The sequence below is a fragment of the Diabrotica undecimpunctata genome, chromosome 6 (assembly GCF_040954645.1).
Source record: "Diabrotica undecimpunctata isolate CICGRU chromosome 6, icDiaUnde3, whole genome shotgun sequence".
Taxonomy (NCBI): domain Eukaryota; kingdom Metazoa; phylum Arthropoda; class Insecta; order Coleoptera; family Chrysomelidae; genus Diabrotica; species Diabrotica undecimpunctata.
In genome coordinates, this window is record NC_092808.1 from 33,642,362 (window position 1) to 33,666,990 (window position 24,629).

A 24,629-nucleotide genomic window follows, 5' to 3' on the forward strand; every position below is an offset into this window, starting at 1 on the left:
TTATCTGTTCATTAGTTTCGTTCCCTATTTTTTGTAATTATTGTAAATTTCTCGCTTTTCTTTGCATTATATTTTAATTTACTATTTTTGTCCTCAAATCTGTTATATGTTTTTTTATTAATTTTTAGTTATTAGTTATAAATGGGGACATTAATTCTTTAATCAAAACACTAGTTTTGCTGTTCTTGGGAAATTACTTTTGAATAAATAATATTGACCCGGGGTTATCACCGATTTTGATAAGAATAATGAAATAACTGTCGCTTCTACAATATCTATTAACAGTTCACCGTAAGAAATTACAATGAAAGTACTATTTTTATTGTTTTTTATAATAAATTATGCGAATTGCTGCGGTCGAACACCAAGTATATATCAATCTAGGAAGATAAAAACACCTGGTGATAATGGATATCAAATTAAGATTAATGAAAACCCTCAAAAGTACGTTCCAGGAAATATTTATACAAGTAAGTAATTTTTGAATATAAGAATATGAAAACCTTGCTATTTCGATAAAGTTTTCTAATCAAACATTTCTTTTATTTGTCTGTTTCTATGTATTCCTGCATGTAGGCATGTCTTTGAGCCTTCCACCGCCGTCTTTTTCCTGCTAGTTATTGTCAGGGTCTACTAATTCTGTCATTCGTTGATTTAATATCGTCCATACACTGTTTGTGTAGCCTTCCTCTACATATTTGTGTCTTGTTTGTCTCTCATTCTCCTGTTGTTCCACGTATCCCATACAGTTCTGTAGTTTATTTTCCACTTTTATTATATGTTTTATCGACTCATATGATACATATTTTCTCAGAAAACTTTCTAACATAGTTCAGCTAAAACTAGTAGAATACAACTATTGCTACTTCTGTTCATATTAAGCAATATCTTCTAGTGATCTGGGCTATCATAATATAATTAGATTCCTGAAATATCGGGTTGGACTCAGCGTTGTTCCTAATTCCAACACTTAAGACATATTCCAAAGCAAGAGTAAAAAATTTTGGGGAGATTATGTGTCCCATGATTTTTTTTTCTTTTATAGTCAAACCTTCTACGTTTATCTCATAAACTCATACATTTATTTACATATTCGCGTTATCATGCATGTGTTTAAAAATATTGTTATGTCTGAAATCAATTTTTTATTATTTATTCCTTGGAAACTTGCCCAGAGCTTTATAGAATAGAGAAGGCCATTCTAATTGATAAAAACAGACGTAAGGGATCATTTATTCTCTTATAACTGTTCTCCAGACGCTAAGAAAAGAGAAAGAAATTATTAATAGACAGTGTGCCCTTTTAATTTTTAAGGGGTAAAAACCACCCTTATTGAGAAAAATGAAAAAAAAATAATATTAAAGCATTTTATGGATTTAAATCATCTTTTATGCAATTAAAATATTTTTAATTATAATAATGGATATTGTAAACATTCAACCCTTGAACAATCTTAAAAATCACCGTTTTTAATAAAAATAATTGTAAAAAATCGTTTAACAAGTTCAAACGTTGTAACAATATAACTCCCTCCGAAAGTTGTGAGTAAATGTAGAACAATAAAACTTACGACTTTCTTTGGGAGCCAATTGTTAGGCCTCGTCTAGTTCAGTCTTTCAGGTGTGAGAACATCTTATTTTCGAAGTAAATTTGAACAATGAGCTTAGCTGGGACAAATAAACCAAGATATTAACTAATCATATTCATTGTACATAAAAAATATAAAATAAATTTTATTAAGATATTAAAAATCAAAGCAAATCTTGCCTATAAGCTTTACAAATATAAAATATGATACTTATGGCATCACTGGATAACTTGTTGTTGGCTTCAAAGGATTACAGGATGTAGTGGTTAGTTGCTGATGTTGGCTTCAGAAGATAACTTGTTATCTTAAAATAATTACAAATATTTGTTTTTTTATAAGCCTTATTTATGTTTATTATACATTTATTAATAAAAAGCTTTGTTATTGAGATATTCGTAAAAAAATCATTGGAAAACATGTCTTTTATTGCAAAAAGCATACTTTTTTAAGTGCGAATAACTAAAGAAGTATTGATCTAGCGAAAAAAATTACAAAAATTGAAGGTATTTCCGAAATTTGAAGAAAACTAAAAGTATAGGACGAAAATAAGTTTAATCATAGCAAATTTTTCGTAAAAAATAAAGAGTATCATAAATGAAATCTTTTGAAAACAGAAAATATGGGGTTGTACATTTAAAATATATGAGAAAATCGTAATTTTCTTTAGTAGTTCATCTTGTATACGAATATTTGCCAATGATTTATGTTAAACTTAATTTGAAAACTAGAACATACTATTTACCTTTACCTAACTTTACGTTAAATGAATACTTATTTGTCTATTCTTTTTTTATATCCTACAGTGTGTTTATTTCACAGCGATTTCGAAATAAAAATAGTCATAACTCGTTAAATAATTTCTATGGTATTGTCACACCCCATATTGTAAGAACAGAACATTGTTTAAAAAATTGTTTGTTAGCCTTACAACGTGGTTATTAATCACCCTGTACAATTCGGCATATTATCAAAAACTGGAAAATAGCATTGCCTACATTTTTTTTATGACTTTTTTGGATATTATGTACCATAAAACTGAAAATATAGCAATTCCTTAATTGTTTTTTAACTCATACATAAATTTTTTAGTGTATCTAATGGCTCCAACTTATCCGAATACAAATCGCCTAAGGAAGTTTACGAGATTTACAATTAATGTCGAATCTACGAGTAACCGAACGGACTCTCCACAAAATGTAGGTAGCTTTCAGCTATATGGAGATAAAGTTGCAAGTTTCAATGAGGAATGTATTAACACGATATCAGAAGTAAATACTTCTCCGAAAAGTGAAGTATTCTTTATGTGGTCTGCTCCTCCTCCGGGTTCAGGATGTGTCACATTCAGGTAAGGAGACATTAACTAAATTAACAGTCTTAGTTTCAAATATTATTTTTGTTAATTGCTGTGGGATGGTGTACGGGCCTTCCCAGTTTCGTTGAAGTTCTGGACAAAGTCATTTCTTACGTGTGGGGTTGTATAACCATACTTGGCCACCTCTTTCGAAAGTTGAACCATTAGAATGCATGTAGAGCCTGACCTTGGCTTTATTACTTTGAAGCTTCAAACTTTTATGAGCAAATTCGTAGACTTTTCCCAATTTTTCTTTCAAGTTTTAGATGTAGGTCCGTGATGAACGTTCTTCTTCACAGGGAAGCAATCTTCCGAAAATAAGATCTTGAGGAAGGAATAACCAGTTGCTTCATGTTCGGGCCCTCTATAGGCTATATAGAGCAATTAACATATCCCAATATTTTTGATCAATAGCGACAAGCACTGAAAGGTATTGACAAACAGTTCTATTATGTCTTTCGACCATTCCGTCTGATTGAGGATGGAGAGACGTAGTACAAATTTTTTTTAATATTTAAGATTTTTATTAATTCTTGCCATACTTCTGATTCAAAATTTCATCCTTGATCAGAATCTAATTCTAAAGAAACTCCGTCTTGAAACGACGTGTGGTTTGATTGCTTCTGCTATCGTAGTCGCTTCTTAATTAAAAAGGTGTGCAATTTAGAGCCATTTTGAAAAATTATCTATTGCGACTTCGACCATTAAGTACTTTTTTCCTCTCTCTACGATCGGAAGTGGTCAGAGGAAATATATTGTGCCATTTTACCACGACTTCTTATTCTAGGGCCTATTCTACCAAAACATAAATCGCAATTCTTGCACCAATCTTCTACATCCCGGGAACACTTAATCCAGTAGAATCTGCCTCGAATTCTGGCCAGTGTTCTTTTGATTTCAAAATATCCTCGAAAAAGGCTGCTATGAAGTTCTTGCAATACACTTTTAATGTGTGGTTTTGGACATACCACTTGTTGAACTGTAAGTACTCCATCGGGACTTTCCCACTTGCAATATAATCGATTATTGGAAAGATGCAGAGATTCCCATTGAGCCCAGTATACCTGTATTTATAGTTCCACTGTATTTGGTTATTTCCTGCCAAACAGGTCTTACTCCATTTTAAGCCATTCTCGTATGACTTTTAAGTCATTATCTTTCTTTTGGCTCTTTTTAAGGTTTTCCACCGAAGTCTGATCACTATCTTCTTCCTTTAATTCATTTTAGCGTGTTGTTGCTCAAAATTATATATTAGGCCAATGCCGATACTGGAATATATTTTCCCTATTAAACGTTTAACCCAACCTGTAATTTATCGATTCTTACAGAATCGGCATATGCACAAAATTTTGAAAGTTTGAAAAATACGTAATTGTATTCGGTAAATCAATAAAGAGAAAATTACGTCAAGATATGGTAAAACGGGGTTACTTCGCTCCACATTTTTGACTTTATTTTTATTTATTTGTAATACATACTTCTTAAACTGTCAAAAATATTTTGCGAATGCTTAAATTATAGTAGAGATATTAAAGTAGATATATAAAAATAATATATTACAATTTTGTGCAAAGTAGGCCAAATAATGATTTTTTTGTGCCAGTTTATTTAAAATTGGTATGTATCTAAATACTTCAGAATGATCTGGACATTCCACTACTTAAGGACACAACAAAGAATCATTCAATAAAATATATCAATTGCACCACTGATCACAACAACGAACTGATAAATAATTTGTTCACCCAACCACTTGAAAGAAGATTGCAGAGAGTATGGCCAGAAGATCTACCGCAATAATACTTAGAGAACCATTACTGGACGATACCTAACTCGTTAACTACATTTGCTTACAGACTATTTACTTATTACTCTGTGTATACAGTGCTAGTCAAAAGTCTGTCACCCCTTCTTTTAATCTTTTAATTAAATGCGAAACTACAATTATTTTAATATACCTATTCAATCATACTAATTTTGTTTGGATTTAAGATTTTGGCGAATAAATTAAATAAATATTAAAATTCTACTTTGGCATTTATTACTAAAAACTCTAACGTCCACTTTTGGTTATTTGTTAAAAAAATTGAGGTTTGTTAACTCTCTAGTTGTTTTTAGTTTGCAAAAGCGTTTATATAGTTAATTTCTGTAGTTTATATAGTTAGTAATATTTAGTTTCTATTTCTGCTTAGTTTAGTCAATTCAAGTTTAGTCAAGTTGTTTTCAATTATTTGTTTTTAGTTAATACTTAGTTTAATTATTGTTTAAGGAGACGTTTAAATTTTTATAAAGGCAGAATGGTAGTACACCGAGTGTTGGCTGAAAACAAATTTCATCCATAAAAATTAAAAATTGTGCACCAACTTTCAGATGATGACCCTGACCGAAGACTAGAAGTCTGTGAAAATATGTCCAATAAAATTAACCAACAAAAGTACTTTTTTTCTCAATGGAAATGTTAACACACACAATGTGAGGTATTGGAGTAACACAAATCCTCACGTCTTACATGAAACACATACTCAATTTCCAAAAAAAATAAATGTTTGGGCAGGTATTTTGGGAAACCACATAGTTGAGCATGTTTTTCTCAATACTAATTTAACTGGTGAAGAGTATCTAAAAATGTTACAAAATGCAATTGAACCGTTAAAAATTGAAATTCTGGAAGATAATCCAGATGAATTCGGCAACTTGGAAATAACGTTTCAACAAGGTGGTGCTCCTGCACACTATTATGGTGTAGTAAGACGTTACCTAGATAAGGAATATCGTGGTAGATGAATGGGACGACGAGGTACAATAGAATGGCCAGCTCGGTCACCGGACCTCATACCATTAGATTTTTTTTCTGTGGGGATACTTGAAATCTAAAGTTTACGCTACAGCATCCGACAATATTAACATTTTGAAACAAAATTGTTGAAGTATGTAGGGGAATTGCCCCCGACACATTTGAACGAGTACGGCAAGAGTTTAGAAATAGGATGCATTACTGTCAGGAAGTGGATGGAGCACATTTTGAACACTTAGTATAAGAACTGATTGTTAAACATTTATTAATTAAATGAGAAGTTACAATTTTAGTATTCATTTAATTTATTCATCAAAATGATCTTAAACTCAAACAAAATTATTATGACTGAGTAGGTATTTTCAATACCTTTCAAACGAGGTATCACTTGCCATAAGGTCCCATTTAAAATTATCTGTCACAGTGGCGCTGTAACGTCATCTCTCACTATTACGTCACCTGTTATAACTAGTTCACTATGACACTTCACTATTTACCATATTCCTTCTTTTACCAGATGTACTAATTATCACTATGTTTTAGAGCCATGGTTTTGGAAAATTCTGATGTTTGGTTCTCAGAAGATGGAAACCTAACTAAAACAATTTGTGAACAAAAAGATGAAGATTTACCATCAGATGATGAATGTTGTGCGTGTGATGAGGCTAAGTATAAGGTAAGTTGTAGTTGAATATATTGTTAGAAAGGTTACAGCTGCATTAATTAACGGGAAATATATTTTTATTTTAAAGCATGTGGAAATACATAAAACTTCTGTATTAGAATATAACAATCAACATTTCATATCTTATACTCTAACGGTGTAGGTACTTTGCATAATTTTGGGTATTACCACTTCGGAATTTAATTATAAAACTAAGCGTGGTGGTTTACCACATAAAGTTGAAGCGCAGATCAACGAAGGGTGAAATTGGTACAATATGGTTTATCATACACTTACATTACTAAAATATATTTAATCATATGATAAGGTGCATATATAGTAATTCCAGTAGGTCTTTTTCACTGCATTCTTGCATCCAACAGTTTTTTTGGAAGCCTGTTTTTTTCAATCTTAAATACACAGCCTGCACATTGAAGACTCTGAAGGCGGAGATACTGAGATAGAGAGGATTCTTTAATATATATATATATATATATATATATATATATATATATATATATATATATATATATATATATATATATATATATATATATATATATATACAAGAAATACTGGATATTATTGACTGTCGATGTAAACAAACAACACAGTTTATTAGGGCTGCAGTCAGAAGGTTTGGCGGGGATGTTACAGAAACACTCTTTTGACTTTTAGTCTAGCTTTCGGAATTGTTTTATTCCTTCTTCAAGATACTGTAAGTAGAAGAATGTGTAAATATTTATAACATATCACAAATTGTCAGTGCAACTTACTAGTCGTTGAGATTATTTGTATAAAGCTATGACACTCAACATTAAAAACACACATATAAAATATAACATGTAAAATAATGGACAAAAAACATTTTAAAATTTAGTTAGGATAGTTAAAATTTTGTTTGTGACATCTTTTAATGGTGTGTTTTGACTGATCTATAGAGAACAGAAAAAAACAAAAATAGTATGAGTAAAAATTAATTAGGAGTTCTTGCTGTTATATTAATGGAAGTAGTATATTAAACCTGTCTTGATAGTATGCAACATGTTTTGTATGCAGGTGTATTATGGTGTGTATATGTAAAAGTAAATCTTTATTTTATTTTTGATGTTTTGTCAGTAAGTAACAATAAATGTTGCTCAATTTATCTGTCTGACTTTTTATTTATATAAGACGTATTGGATTTTATGAAACACATTTCCAAGAAAACACGTTTTGAATGGTTTTTTTCCTTTGCCAAAATACAGGAATCTTCGAAATTAAATTCATGTTTTAAAGTTAATGCATGTTTTGTGAGCGCACATGCGTTTATCTTTTTGGTTTTTATGTCGCTGCGATGTGAGATTACTCTACTGTGAAAATTACGAGATGATTCTCCGATATACACGTTTTTCCAATTGGCACACGGTATAGAATAAACAACATTCGATGACTCCTGTGTTGTGAAAGGATCCTTTGTCTTTGTGTAAAACTTCGATACCGTTTTCACATTCTTAGTTGCAATTTTTAAGCCACTAACATTTTTGAAAATGTTCATTAGCTTAGGTGTGAGAACTGGAATATAGAGTAGGCAACCATACGTTATTTTAGATTGTGGTAGCTCTGATGTGTTCTCTGTCAATGTCAGTGTCAGTTGTCGGACCTCATTCACCTCATTATTATGAAAATTTTGGTTGTCAGAAAATTGCAAAGGAAAAGGAGAACCAAAAATGAGTTTATTTAAAAGCCCTATAGGATAGGAGTTCTCTTGTAGTATAGATCTCAACTTTTTTAGTCCCTTGTCCCTGAACTCGATGTGTGATAAGTTGATAACCCTAGTTTTAAGGGCCAAAACCAAATTTGTTTTCATTTTAGATGGATGTTGAGAATAAAAGGTTATGAAACCGTTACTAAAACAAGGTTTACGATACACACCAAACTTTTTATCTTTCTGATTGTCAATATTTACTTTATTGCAAAAACAAAACTTTAAAACATTTTACAAATGAAGTCTACTCTTGATTTAAAATGGTAGCGACAATGATGTCAACAAACCTCATTTACAGTTACAAAATTTTTAATTCTGAACAGAAAATCACTGACCTTTCCTTCGTAGATTGTATTTGGACCATACCCAGAATCGTTCACGCTCCACAGCAATGTTATCTGCCACTATTCGCCTCGAGTTTCTTCTTTTCGTATCTGCAATCCTCCTGCAGCGACTGTACGAAACACCTGACTCAAATCTCCAACAATTTACACTTTAAATTTTATTCTCCAAAACACTCAGCTACTTCTCAATAAACAAAGACGTCTTTCTGTCAACTTGGTGCCACCCATCTATTTCCCATGTATTCCAGAAACTGCCCACTTTAGATCCAAGGATAAATTTTTATCGACTTGTAATCTCCTTCCCCAATTCTGCTAACTTCCTTTTACAATGCCGGTATCTAAACTCACGAACACAGCCTCTATCTAGACGCGACCTTCCCTTTCGATAATCACTTAATAACTGTCTCTTTCTCTTATATATCAACTATCAATTCTTCCATTCAAACAAAAACTGTCCAATCAAAAAGCTTTATTTTGTTTACAATCATTAAGAAGAAGAAGACCCAGAACAAGGTGCCTTGATAACATCGATGAAGACATGAGAAATATGGGAATACTTGCTTGGCGGAGAAAGGTGATGGAAAGCCAGAATGATGATGATGATGATTAAGGTTATTCCAGTAAAGACCAACAAAATAAAGTGAAAGCTGTAAACTATTAATAGCGATCTGCACAAATGTGAAGGACAACAAACTATGGAGCATCTTCTGTCATGCCCAAAATGTCAACATGTACAATCGATGACTTGAAGTTGTCTCGAAAAAGTAAAGTACTCTCTCTGCTTATAGTACAAATTAGATAATATGATCCTGAGGTCATTACAGTCTATCATCTTTGATTTCAAGACATTCGTTAGTTACGAAACTCAGAAAGAAGCAGAAACTTAGATAGGTATTAATAATTTTTAATCCTGTTCAATTGTGTTCCAGCTATCTCCCACAAGTTTTTCCCATATGGTTTTTATTTATAATAATCATAAATTTAGTTTTTGTGTGTTTATTTTCAGACTAATCAATCCTGCAGTATTATTGTTCTGTTTACTAAGCAAGGCGTAAATTACACTATTGTGTTTTTTTAACTTTATTTCTTAAAAAAATCTTCTATACATTTATTTCATTTTTTTTTAATTTTTAAATTTTAAGGCTTACACTTAACGTAGAAAACAACATTACATCTTACAAAGTGTACCAATAAAATGTAGAATTATATCTGAACATTAAATAACTTTTATATTTATATTTAAACGTTTAAATGCAAAATTTTTATATTTTAGCTTGTGTTCGAAGGAATTTGGTCCAGTAAAACTCACCCCAAAGATTATCCAACATTATTATGGCTAACTCACTTCTCAGATGTAATCGGAGCTTCCCACGAGAAAAACTTCAGTTTTTGGGGAGAGGGACAAATTGCGTCCGAAGGATTTAGAAGTTTAGCTGAATGGGGCTCAGTCAGACTCATGGAAACGGAACTGAGAGCCAAAAGTAAATACTTGAGAACAATTATCAAGGCTTCTGGACTGTGGTATCCAAACGTTAATACTAACACCTCAACAACTTTTAGAGTCGATAGACGTCATCATTTGATTTCTGTAGCTTCCATGTTTGGTAAGTTAACGGATTTATCAGTAAATTTATTTACACTAATAGTAGAATATACCACAACGATCAATAATAATTAGGGGTACGTAATTTTCGTTTTCACGAAATAGATGCGAATTTCGGCGAAATTTTGAACATAAATGCAACAAATACGAAATCTGGAGTTTTTGTTTATTTCTACGAAATATCTGCAGGTACTCAACTCATCCCTAAATAAGTAGGTAGTTAAGAAGGTATGGAAACTTTTTACGGAAAGTTTTCTATTGTAATTTTTGAAAATATTGTTTATTGTTGTAACACGTGTTGAAACAAAAGGATCTTTCATTGTTCATGATTAAATAGATAAGGATAAGATAAGGAATTAATATTTTTCAATGTTGATTCTTTGAGAGATATAAATAAGCCGACTGTTGTTATCCGCATTTCATAAAAGTAGGAATAAAAGATGGCTAATTCTTATTTTCTAAACATATAAATTAGTCAACCAGGACAATCAGTGCTCATTCCGTCAATTTTTACTGAGCAAGAACATAGTCTGTCGAAAAAGTTTTCATAGTAAAATAAAGTTACTTAAAATATCCCCTAAAATGGAAAGCCCTAAAACAATTTTTAGTAATCGAGTCAAAGAATTTGCAACAGATGGCCTATATCTGTGTGGCACAAGTGTAAGTATTGTAAAACTCTTTTGAAAGGTGATAAAAAAGACACACTGCAGAGACATGTGAAGTCGACTAACCACATTAACAAGAGAAAATCTATAGCAAATCTATAGCTTCAGGAACCAAGCGACAAATGTCAATTGCTAGTGGCTTTCAGAGACAGAAACGAGCAAAAGAAGAAAATGATACTTTTCTATAGAATACAGTTAGTATGTGTCTGAAAGCCAACATTCCACTTCATAAATTGGATCATCCAGTTGTGCGTGAATATATTACTAAATATATGCCGGGGTCGGGTGCTCTTTCATGTGCGGACACTTTAAGGAGAAAGGTAGTGCAACGATATGGGCTGTCTAAAAAAGCCAATACAAAGCAACAGCTGAAAAACAAGTCCATTGTAATAGTAGCAGACGAAACCTCGGATGGAAAAGGAAGGTGCGGTTTTGCTATTCCCTTCGGAACTATAGATTATGTACTACATCAAGAATGCTTTTGAGCAAGTTTAAAAATAAATGCGAAATAATGTCACCTCGGGGGAACAAATAAGGGGTCTATACAACTTCTGTTGTCTCCGGGTGCTCTGTAGAGGGCTTCGAATATACTGTCGAGAGCACGGTGTCTTGCCTTGAAAAAGGCAAGATATTTCTTACATGACAATTTCTTCTTCGAAATAAAAACACCAAGTTAAGTTGAAACAATTCTCAGCCACAGAGTAAATTAGGAAATTAAATTCAGGAAGCAAAGCCCCGAGAGCACTGAGCTCTCGGAGAGCCCGTGAGGGACTGACCTAGCTGACCTGAAAATCGCCAATATTTATATGCGCTGTTCGAGCGATAAATAGGAATTTCCAGGTCAAGAGCCAATGGGAAAATTCGAGGCGGGGCGATGCGCATCGAAATGCGTACTACTCCACAGACTATGGCATTCGATGAAAATAAATGCGAAATTTTGTAATTATAAAAAAATAAATGCGAAATTCATGTTTTTCTTCCCTCTTTTTGTCTTTCTTTCCGGGGTTATATTCGAGGGCATGAATTTTTCATGAAAATTCGTCCCCCTCCCAATGAAAATTGATGTGTTTTCTTAGATTTTAAAGAAACTCTTGGTTTCTGACTTTCTGGGGGGATATATACTCATGAAGTTAACTCTTTTATTGAACGTTGCATGTTTTAATTTCTTTTTTAGGACCGTCACCGGACTGGGTTGTAGGAATTAATGGATTAAACTTGTGTCTAAAGAACTGTACGTGGACAGAAAAATTGGCAATAGATCTATACCCCTACGATGCAGGAACTGATGGAGGCATAAGTTATATGGTATGGCTAGCAAATAAATTATTTTGTTTTTATTCAATCTGTTTCATTCATCATTTTATCATTTATTTTATAAAAATTGTCTTCAACATACTCCAGTCGTCAGGGATTTGGTCGTTCATTTACCCAAAATCTGCACACCCCAGAAAAAATATTTTAAATAAAAAATGTAGCTGAGATAATTTTGAACAAAAATGTTAATTAACAACGCTTGAAGCAACTGTTGATTTTCAATGTCAGGTACACGCACGAAATAAATTTTAAATAAAATTTGCATCAAACCGACTGAAAAAATTCGATATCTTTTGATCAGAGTATCCTATCGGCAAAAATGAAAATGGCTTTTAAAATTGAAGAAAGCAGCATTTATATGAAATTTTTGTATTTTGGCGCAGCATTTTACAGAATTATAAAAACTGACTTCATTTGTGGCAAAATAAAAAAAAATTCTAAGAAAGCTGCACTTTTCACCTTTAAAATTAATTTTGATTTTTGTCGATAGGACACTCCGATCAAAAGATACTGAATTTTTACCGTCGAATTGATTTCCATTTTTTTCTCCCATACGAGGGGGTTTAAAAAGGAAGTCTTAGGGTAAAAGTGGTAAACTTTTTTGCATCCTTTTGGGGTCCTAAAATTGACATTATCAGCAAAATTTAAAGGTCAAATCTCTGACTACTGGACTAATATTATATTTTGAAAGATGTTTTCATTCATGGTTTTCATTGATTTTAAAGCAGCGTATGGCTCGGTGGACTAAAGAAGTCTTACCAGAGCCTTAAGAGAAATATAAACTATAAGAAAAACAGAAAAGAAAAGTTAAAAATTAAACAGATTAACAAAGAACACCAAGGAAAACAGTTAATAAAATAATAGTAGATGGAAAAGAGGCGGAAGAATTCTTCCGAATCTTATTTTTTAATCACATAAAAAGTACAAATATAAGAAAATTTATTCAAGTTGTGTCGATGTAAACAGATTGGTTTAACCCTTCCGAAACTCTTAAAAAAAGTGAAAAATATCGATCTTGGAGGTTTAAAGGTATTTCACCCAATTTTTAACTGGACGAGTAGGAAATGAAACTTACTCGCCGCTTAGATATTTGGGACCTACGTTACTCTAAAAACTAAGGCTTCCAGGAAACTGGAAGGGTGTGTAGCCTTGAGGGAGTTCGAAAAATCCGACTGGTTAGTAACTACACAGGTGCGCTGACTCAAGGGTCTCAAATAGACCCAAAAAGCTCGAATATGGCGCACACTACCAATCGGACACACCCTGTACAATCAGCAATCACTATTCGCCAAATCAGAGTACGTGCTCTAAAAAGTGCCCGCATTTCTGATCAAACGAGGAGGTTTGTACTAGGACGATTATTGTGGTAAAGATGAACACGACGCTCATCCAAACGCAAATATAACTGAAGGAGCCGCTCCAGGAGTTTTGGAAGACTCTCTCACACACTCTTCAGCCAATTACGTCTGGCGAACGACGGGCCAAGCAAAACCACAATTGCAGAGCCTATTCTATTCTATTCTATTCTATTGCCCGTTTGGGTATTTTATTTATACCTTTTACTAAAGATTTGAAATAAAATTTTTTGTGATACATGGTATACAGCCATCTATAGGAACTTAGTTTCCTAGTGGACTTTTCGTAAGAATAATAAGAGAAAAGTAAAATTTTGCAAAATAAGTAATTATTTTAAATTGTTTAAACAAATTACTCGGTTAAATAAACAATTTACAAATTAACTAATGGCATTTTTATTATCTATGCCACGAGATACCCCAAATTAAAAAGAAAACTAGGACATATTGATTGTTAGAAATTTAAATTCATGAAATTTAGTTTTTGAAACAGTAAAATCGTTTCGCTTTTAAACCCTTTATTTTTGGCGCTTCAAGGATGGCTCATTTTAAATAAATCGTTTTTAATTTTTTTTTTGTCTAAACTTGAAGTTTTAATCTTTTAAATGGTACATATTAAATTGCTTATTGTTTATAAATAAAGTTCCGATGCATTTTTGAAAAAAAGGGCTAACTCGGGTTGTAAGGGTCGTAGCACATTATGTTCTTTTTGGAATTTGTGTAAAAATGCCATCATAGTTAAAGGAGATCCTAGACTATCAAGTGGCTTGATCAAATGCTTGCGTAAATTGATTGTATCAAGCGTGATTGATAGTGTAGAAACCCGCTAGATGCTTGAAGAAAGTTTGAATGACATAAGCGGATGGTCAAGCTGTTTGATAGTATAGGGCAATTTTTATCAAGCATTGCGTCAGTCACTCGGTGGAAGTCATGGCATCAACTAGCCAAACCGTGCTTCCCGAAATCTCAGAGTGGGAGTTCATTAGTTTGTTAATTGATCCGATTGTCCGGAGTTATGAAAAGTGAAGAGCAAAGATTACTTTAATAGAAACAGAAAAAATGCTGCGCTTGAAAAATCCTGAATGTTTTCCTTCAATGCCTTACACAGAGTAGGTTTCCAATATTATGAGTTCCAGAGTTTCTGGAGCAATGGCGCATGTGAATATTTTAGGTCTTCTAAATCCATGCCAGACGATAAGTACCTCAATGTGATAGACAATCTCTGACTTCCAGGAATCGCTTCACGCAATTTTGTATCTTTCTTCTCAATGTCGGGGCGAACTAAATCCAGTAAATAATCGAAACTTTCTTGGCCCATTCTCAAAAAGTTACTGTAGTCTTTTGGTTCCAAAATACACAGAAAGTTTAGGAGATGTTTATGAGTGAACAATTTTAATGTTGCAATAACTATTAAGTGAAACTTTTTGATATTTTTGAAGCTGAATATTTGTAGATTGTTCTTATTCTTAAGCAAAATCAAAAATGCTCAAAAAAGTTTTTTGTGCATTTTTAATAAATTTATTAATAATTTTCAAAAAATTTTTGAAGTTATTTTTGCAATAATAATTAAGCAACAAATTACCAAAAATAACTTTGCAAGCCCTCATTTTAAAGGATTTTCTATGCGATCTTAAATGTTAAATCTTTCATATATAATTTATAAGTAAAAAAGGGCGTTCAATCTTTTGCATATTTTCTTTATTATATATTGTTATCACTAAATTTATCAAAAACAATTGTTAGATACCTGTATCAACGATATCACGGTAAAATCCTTAGTTCTCTGGTCTATAGACGGTATTTAATACGAATATTGTAATTATTACGGTTTACAATTAAGGTTTGACACACTAACAAAATTTGTAAATATATAATGTATCTATATTATTCTTTAATGCATTTTGTCTGCTTATATCTAATAATTTGAGTGAAACCATTTCTTACAATTTTTCGATATAATTTTGTTTCAGTCTCCTAACGCCGAAACTAACCCTAGAGAGAGAATGTACAGAATTACTACTACGTATCCTGAAGATCCCAGAGCACCATTTTATGACCCCGCCAAAAAGGAAATGCCGGCATTGGCCAGATTGTTTTTAACAAGGGAAAAAGTAATACCAAAAGCTTGTGATGACAATTTTCTATCTTCGCAGCTTGATATTAGTGAAAATACTGAAGAAACTACAAGGCGTAAGTATTCGTATAATGTTGGAAAATGCCTTTGGTACCACATGAGTCTTACTGCTAAATTGTAGTGACTGTTTATCTATTATAATAATTTTTTTTTTCAAAATTTAATAACAAAAATGTAACGGTAAAATAACAATTTTATATCTGTAACTTCAAAGCTCTTGTCATATACAATTATTTTTTTTTAGCTGAATGTGCCGTTAGTGAATATTCCCAATGGAGTGATTGTTCCGTAACTTGTGGAAAAGGACTCAGAATGAGGACTAGACAATATCTGTTTCCACAGAAGGCTGGTGTAAATAATTGTAATCGGCAGTTAGTATCAAAAGAAATGTGTGTTGCAGCTGTACCTGAATGTGAAGGGTAATTTACTCATTTTCTAGTAATCACGAAAGTTTAATAATTGTACTAAAAAGATTTGTTGTCAAGTCATCATCATAAGTGGTTTGACAATTCGTTGTGGATCTTGGCCTGCTCACAAAGAAGTTGCCACTCCTGTCGATTCCTGGAACTTCCCTCTATCTTCTGACCCTTAGAATCTGTAGGTCTTCTTCCACATCATCAATCCATCTTCTTCGTGGTCGTCCTCTGCTTCTTGTGCCCTCTGATTTTGCAATGTGTCCAGCCCATCTAAGTATCTGCACTTTAACGAATTTCACAATATCTGGATCGATGTATAACTGATATAGTTCAAAGTTGTATCTTCGACGTCATAGCTTACGCCATTTACGACCCCAAAAATCTTTCTAAGAATTTTTCTCACAAAAATACCAAAAAGTCTTTCATCACTTTGAGATAAGGTCCACGTCTTAGCCCCGTATATCAAAACCGGTCTTAGTAAGGTCTTGTATATATTGAGCTTTATTGCACATTTTATATTTTTACTTTTTAAATGTTTTTGGAGACCGTGAACAGTTCTGTTTGCTACTGCTATGCGTTTTTTAATTTCGTCGCTTGTCGTGTTTGTTGCGTTTACTAGCGATCCAAGATATATGAATTCTTTGACTTGCTCAAAGTTATGGTTGTTAATTTGAATTCTCTGTTGGATATTTCGGGGGTTTTTAGAAACCAACATATATTTAGTTTTTCCTCGTTTAGCACAAGTCCTAATTCACTTGCCTCGTCCGCAAGATTTGTAAAATACTGCACTATGTCTCTCTTACTTCTGCCCACTATACTATATCGTCCACAATAAGTTCACAAAAATATTACGAATGAAGTGTAGGAAGAATGTAGAAATATACAAGAAATGTATTATAAAAGAAAATTATATAAAAACTCAAAATTTTGCCTTAAGCCTTTAATACCATTACTTGATAATGTCAGCATTTGCAGTAATGACTACCTGGCACCTTCTTGGCATATTTTCTATTCATTTCTGGCAGTTTTGTTAAATTGTTGCTCTCCTATGCCATACCTCTATGAAACGCTCGATCAACTAACGCTTTGTGGTTATAATTTCATTAGATATTTCTTTCTTTGTTAGCTTCCAAAGATGTCTGGAGAATTTCAAGGCCAGTTGAGTACCTTTATCTGCTTTTGGTGAAAAACAGTTTTTGTCCTATGACAAGGCACCGAGTCATTCATAAACGTGAAACTCTTATTCGGGAACCACTGTTGGACCTGAGGAACCATTTTTGTTTGCAATACTCTAGGCCTGTAGCATTGTATCTTCGACAATGTAAAGTCGATCAGTTTCTTCACTGCTTATAATGGACCCCACCATCACACTCGGGAGCTGTTTTACCGTCCTTATAATGCAATTCCCTTGACTAATCATCAATGGTCCAATCTTTCTAATCTTTAGCCCATCATAGCTTTTTTTCATGCCTCCAAGCCCTGAAAAATATTTCTAATAATTAATCGGCCGACTCAATTCACTTACGGATGAAATTAAACTAGTAAAATTTATTAGGCAGAAAACTGAGCAGGAAGTTATAATAAAATGTTAGAAAACACTTTATTTATTAACTTAATGTCAGTTTTCATAATATGTTTTACTATTTTTGATATTAATATATGACTTTAAAATATGAAGGTATCTAAGCTGTATTATATATGTTTAGAGACGCAGAAAAAGATTCACAAGAAATAGATTCTCTTGACAACAACGGTATTTGTGCGACAACAGAGTGGAGCGCCTGGTCGTCCTGTTCTGAAATTTGTGGCCCGGGACAAAGAATGAGAACCCGAAAATTCTTCGATAGAAGTGGACTAAAAAAATGCTCCCATATTTTAACCAGTAAGTAAGAAATATCTTTTATATATCGCCAATACCGATATATTGGTAAAATTGCTTTTATATTTGAATTGAAATTATATATTTTTCTCCGTGAGCTTATCGTCTGTTTGTTGCTTATCTATTTCTTTCAGTTTTTCCTCCCTGTACTTATTGCTATCTTTTCTTCAATCATCTTTCCTTTTTTTGTCAAATTTAGTTTATTCGTTCTATCCATTGTTTCGTTAGTCTGCTATTTTCTATTTATTTTTGTTTAACCTGTTTTTATTATTCTCTCAGTTATATTGCCTTGGTTTTTCTCATTAGATGTTAGTATCAGCCTATCTGTTTCCTTTAAATTTTTTTCTAGTAGAGATTCTTGATTTATCTGTTTTCTAATTTCTTTCTATCCAGCGATATTTCTACTGTATAATCCCTTTTATAGCATAATATACCTTTGGATTTTCTGTCTCAAAACCAATCTATCTCACCAGTCGTTTTCACTTATTATTTATTGCTGACATTGCTTTGGTCAGTCCGTGTAGCCATGTTGTAGGTGGTCTGCCTCATTGTCTCTTCTCCGGTGAAATCCATTTCAAAATCTTTTTTGGGAGTCGTTCCTCTTCTACTCACCTTACAGCTGTATTAAGTATTGCTTTTATATACCTTGTATTATCATTAGTTCGACTTGCATTTGCCTTTTGATTTATTGGGTTCTAATATGCTTCAGTCTATTTCTTCTTACTGCTCTTCCCCAAAAATCTATTTCTACTACTATTATGTCACTTTATTGCCTTCTATTTTAACTGCCAAGTTTCTCTTATTATTTCAAGTCTAATATTTTTCTCCCATAATGTTGAATTCAATGCTCCTATTACCTTTGGTGATTCGGATTCTGATTGTCTCTTCATAGTTTTCTTTAGTTGTTACTTTTATGCCAAGGTATACACATTCATTATAATTTTTAATTTTATGTTTTTCTTAGTCCAGATCTTCATTTCTTTATTCTTCAATATCTATTTCCGCGAGCATTTCTTCTACGACTAGTCTATGTCCTGTTCCTTGTTCCGCTTCTTTTTGCAATTGTATGATCATGATTTTTGTACTCATCTTTTGTAATTAGATATTATAATCTATTAATTAAATATTGTAATCTATTATACTTTTTGAATTACTTTCTAATGCCACGTATGTATATATGTCTTCCATTGGTAGATTGTTGTTAATACAGAGTTCTATCATTCCGATTTCGGTTTATGATATTCTTTCCATATTTTCCTATATTGTTTAGACCTCTGTTTGGAACTTTTCCTATTCTTCTATACTATGTGTCTAATATTTTTAAGTTTATGGATTCAAATTTGATTACTTACTTTGTTGTTTAATTTATCTGTTAATATAATTCCCACTCCTTCATTTTGATGGTTTTTCTCTATCGGAATAATATAGTGTTAGTGTTATCCCTCTTTCTGTTCTTCTTTTTAGTTTTACTGAGATTAAATATTATGTATTTTATGATTACATCATCGAAGATTTATTTGAGAATGTCTTTCAAGAAAACATTTGACATCCTAATACATTAGTATCTTTCAAAAACTATGATATATTAAAACTAATAGGTTGTCTTTATATTTTTTAGTGGAAAAAGAAAAATGCATAAATCGGGAATGCAAACCCGATGAAATTGACTCAGATGATCCTTCGTGTCCAACAACAGCATGGAGTGATTGGAGCCCATGCAGTGCATCTTGTGGAAAAGGAATTAAGATGCGCACAAGGCTTTTGTTAGTAGATCCTTCAAGGCAACAAGAATGTAGTAGTCGTGTAGAATTGATCCAACAATTACCATGTGAGGATGTTCCCACTTGCATAATTGATATGAACACTGCCAAAGGTACATTAAATAATTTAAGATCTTTATTTAGTGAAGAAAATATACAGTACTAGCCAAAAGTCCCTCGTATTTTTTGAACGGTTATATTTATAATAGGGAAATTTGGAGGGAGGAAATAAACGGACATAGGCTTTTCAACTACTCATAAAAGGTGACGTAATAGACATAGATGATGTTACAGAGCCACTGTAGCCGATAATTTTAAATTGGACCTTATGTCAAGTGATATCTCGTTTGAAAGGTATATACCTTACCTATTCAATTATACTGAATTGTTTGAGTTTAAGCTGGTTTTGATGAATAAATTAAATAAATACTAAAATTATTGTTTCGCATCTAATTAATAAAGATTTAAGAACCAGTTCTTATATTAAGTGTTTAAAATGTGCTCCATCTACTTCCTGACAGAAATGCATCCTATTTCTCAATTCTTGTCGTACTTGTACAAATACATCGAGGGAAATTGCCCTACATTCTTCAACAATTCGTTGTTTCAAAATGTCAATACTGTCGGGTGCTGTAGCTTAAACCTTATATTTCAAGTACCCTCACAGATAAAAAATCTAATGGTGTGAGTTGTGGTGATCGAGCTGACCATTCTATCGTACCTCGTCGTCCAATCCGTCTACCACGATATTCCTCATCTAGGTAACGGCTTACTAGACCATAATAGTATGCAGAAGCACCATCTTGTTGAAAAGTTATTTCCAAGTTGCCGAATTCATCTGGATTATCTTCCATAATTCTAATAATTAACGGCTCACTTGCGATTTGTAACTTATATCCAGATAATTAACTTATATCCAGATTCACTTCACAGGTTAAGTTAGCATTCAGAAAAACTGGCTTAACTATGTGGATTCCCAAAATACCTGCGCAAACATTTACTTTTTCTAGAAATTTAGTATGTTTTTTAATATTGTTCTGAAGCTATTTTATTGTGGCATTTTTATTGCGACTTATTCCCATTAAAATAGTACTGATTTGTGTCACTCCAATACATCAAATTGTATGCGTTAACATTTCCATTGAGGGAAAAAGTACTTTCGTATTTATTTTATTTTTCAGTTCTCTATAGGTCTATTCTTCTTCTTCATCTTTTTCTTTGTTCATGATTGTTTCTCTTTCTTCTTCTGTATCTGTTTCTTGGTATCTTGGCTGTATAACAGCTATATTAGCTATTTGTTTTCGGTTACCTAGTTTTGAGTATTGGTACAATGGTTTTGAGTTGTGTCTTTTATTTTCTGTTTTTTTCTCGTTTATAATTGTTTCTACTTTTTTATTTTTCTTCAATTTAAACAATTTCTTTGCCTTTTGCCCGTGATCTTTGTATTTTTCTCGTTCCTCTTCTTTGCTTTCATCGTCAAACCAATTATTTCTCATTTCATTTTGGATTTTGTGAACCACTTTCTCTGCTGCTTTGTTTATTTCTTGTTTAATTTTTTCCACTGTTCCTCCAGTCTTTCACCAGTTATTTGGTTTTCCTCCAGTGTTCCTGGCCTCATCTATGTTATTTTGTATGTGTTTGTGTTTATATATCGTGCTACTTATGTCCATGTTTAATGTCGCTGCTAAATTACATAGTGTTTCTCCGTTATTGTTGGTTGTGATATGTATTGAGTTTTCAGCTGCAACCTCTCTGAAGCAATTTTCTTTGCCTATTTGGGCGTTAAAATCTGGTATAATGATTAGTATAGCTTCCCTTGGGATTTTCTCGGCGTTTCCTGCTAGTGTTTCAAAGAACTGTTAATTTTGTCATTTATTTATATTTCCTTACTATACCATTTCTTCTAATCTACATCATAAAGAATTGTCGATGCGGTTAATGTTAGGAGATCTATTTCGACAGGCATCGAAACCCCCGAGTCATATCCATGTATTTCCGTAGGTGCCATAAAGATGTTGACGAACAGCAAATTAGACATGTGATAATACTCCAGCGTGCATAAGGTATTTACCTAGAATGGCTACATTGGCTAGTAGATTAAGCAAAACATTTTCCAAAAAATCAAAGTACATGATACCTGTCGGTGATGCCTTAAAAGTGATGCCCATTAGTTTCCTGTCTATGACGTCATTAAAAGAAATGGTTTAGGAAAGCTTACAGTGTTGTACATGAGTACAACCTGGGTTTTAGTAGGTGTCTAATTGGAAAGGTACTTTAGGCTTGTATCCGAATATCATGGTCAATAAGTCATCATTCTTACGGTATCTAACGATATATCATGTCTGTCATTTTTGAGTCTAGCTATCAACCTACTCAGAGCCAGATTTTACAGAAGAGGACATAAGACTCCTTATGCAGACTGTCTATGTTGCACATAACTTAATTTAAGTTGTTTATTTTTTTTTAGCCTATATGCTCCTAACATTATGTGTACCAGTTATCATTGATTTCCTCTAAAGTTGATTTTTGGTGTGTATCTGTTTGTACATGTGGGTAATTTAAATACAATTTAACCATTTAGTATATACCACAAACATGAGACCATTACCTATTTATAGCCATAAATATTTTTTTTTCACAAGCATAGTGCACTAGTTTATCCTTGCTTCTCACATATCTATACAAACGTTTTTCTATGGTTTTCATTCTAACATTTGCTGTCATTATTCATGACTATAAACAATTCTTATGTCTTATTCGTGGTAGGTTTTGAGTCTTCTTCTTCTTCTTAGCCTTATATATATACTTCCAATTTACTCCAGCTGTTTTTGTAATATCATCTACCCATTTCATCTGTAGTCTTCCTCTGGTCGTGTAGCTTTGTAAGGTCTCCAATATTATATTGTGGCGTTCCAACGTTGGCCTTTTTGTCTAGTAGTGTGGCCTGCGATGCTTCATTTGAGTTTTGTAATTTTTGTTGTGATATCTTCGACTTTTGTTTTCGATCCTACCCAGTTGTTCCTCTTTCGATCTGGTGATCGTATACCTAACATTGGCCTTTCCATTATACTTTTCCATTGTACTTATGTCATTATAGGAAATGTGCACTGGTTGATCACTTTGCTCCCAAACTATTAAGATATTTTGCGATTCTTAAATATCCAACTAAGTTTTCTAAATCCTGTCCATGATAATGGGATAATATGCATATACAACAAGGATGTTTCGAAAGAAAAGTTCTAGGTAATGAAGGTTTTAAGGCTATGCAGACTATTAGGTTCTATGAAGCGGTGAATGACAATGGAGTGTGAAGAAGACGATCTAAGTTTTGTAACAAAATACTGGGGTGTGTAGGAGGAGAGAGGTATAAGAAGAGTGGTCTATATATATATATGGGATAAAATAGATAACAATTAAGTAAAGAAGTATAAAAAAAATATTGAACGGAATGTGGCTAGGCTAGCAATGTAGGCAAGAGAATGACCACTAGAAACTCAAGGATGGATACGGCCAATTTGCATGCCTTTTAAAGACAGTAAACCAGGAAAATATGTATGATGGATAGAAAAGAAGATATGAAAAATGAATATATATAATGAAAATTAACAAAGAAAACAAATTGAGGGCGCCAGAAGAGGGATACTACTCTAAAAGAGTAACGGTCACTCTTCCAGGTATCGTATACTGCTAATAATAATTAAAGTTGATGTAATAAACAAAAATGCTGTAAATGTAAAAAGGTAAGGAAATATTAATAAAAAAAATTATATGCAAAACAAATTCAAGTTTATTAAATATAACTTCTTAGATTCTGACAATCTCTAAGTTACCAAAAAGTATATGAAAATTTCACAATATAATATTTTAAAAAAAAGAAATGTTGAAAACAACTATAATAAAAAGTTGAAAACTACACAGAATAACTCTGATATAGAGTGTACAACCGACATCCAGGTTAAAAAACAACCTTAAACAAAATAATGCTAACGTTGGAATAACGTATAGCCAAGTAACTATATCATACTAACCTACAATATGACCAACAATATTGTTAAACACCTCTAAATTCAAATATAATAAATAAGTAATATATATAAATGGGAACAAGCCAAATTAAACAATTGAAACGGTATATTATCCTGAAGGGATAATAACCGGAGTTAATAACGCAAGATGAAATATAAAAAATTAGTTAAGTAGACAAATAATGAAATAATTAAAGTTAATAATGAAATAATTAAAGTTAATAAAGAAATAAATGGTTAATACAAAAAACAATGGAAGATAATCTCTGGGTAGAATTTGAGCTCAAACTTACCGATACCTTACACCAAGGGGAGTTATATTAATTAATATATATATTTATGTTATAAAAAAAACTAGAACTAGTGAAACAAGATATATATATATATAGTTCTGAATCAAAAACCAACTGTCCTCCTCGGTGAAACAGTTGTCTGGAAGGATACTCCCGAATGGCTTCGGTGTCCCAGCGAAGTCCTCCTGGAGATCCGAAATTAGCACGGAGCTGGTGCTAATTGGCTCAGTTCTGATGATTACTGTCCTGCCCTACCTCTAGGTGCAGGCTGGAGAAAAAATGAGGGTGGAGTAGATAATACTCCCTGTGGCTTGTCCCAATGACCCTGATTCTAATAGAGTTGAAGTGGTACTCTCCCTCGGATGTTCTGAGGGAAATTTATAATTCCATGGTAGGTGGCTGAAAACAATTCCCCGTTACTTCCAATCTCAATATTGATAAAAAGAAATCAAAGAAGAAGTGAGGAAAGTTTCTTTCAGCATAAGAAACCGGAGCAAAAAGATAATTATGGTAGATAAAAAAAACCATCCAATCGGATGTAGCGTGACCTTGCTTCACATAGAGTAAAAATATAATGGCCTTGGACAAAATACTATATTAAAATATGAAATAATGAATCTGAATAATAGGATATAGATAAAATACTCTAATGTTTATAATATAAAAAATTATTATTTACCAGATAGCTAATCAATTC

The 24,629-nt window shown here is 32.5% G+C and overlaps 1 protein-coding gene across 1 annotated transcript in view; it reads left to right on the forward strand.

Moving 5' to 3' along the window:
- Window positions 1–267: 267 nt before the first annotated feature.
- The window catches only part of fat-spondin (extracellular matrix protein f-spondin), a 29,979-nt gene continuing 5,617 nt past the window's right edge, over window positions 268–24,629 (forward strand). Inside the window, exons 1-9 of the mRNA XM_072534606.1 lie at window positions 268–470; window positions 2,678–2,933; window positions 6,277–6,409; window positions 9,762–10,092; window positions 11,931–12,061; window positions 15,396–15,615; window positions 15,804–15,978; window positions 17,682–17,857; window positions 19,473–19,727. Of these exons, the coding sequence (XP_072390707.1) occupies window positions 305–470; window positions 2,678–2,933; window positions 6,277–6,409; window positions 9,762–10,092; window positions 11,931–12,061; window positions 15,396–15,615; window positions 15,804–15,978; window positions 17,682–17,857; window positions 19,473–19,727 (1,843 nt within the window). The 5' untranslated portion in view covers window positions 268–304. The remainder of the gene's footprint in view (window positions 471–2,677; window positions 2,934–6,276; window positions 6,410–9,761; window positions 10,093–11,930; window positions 12,062–15,395; window positions 15,616–15,803; window positions 15,979–17,681; window positions 17,858–19,472; window positions 19,728–24,629) is intronic.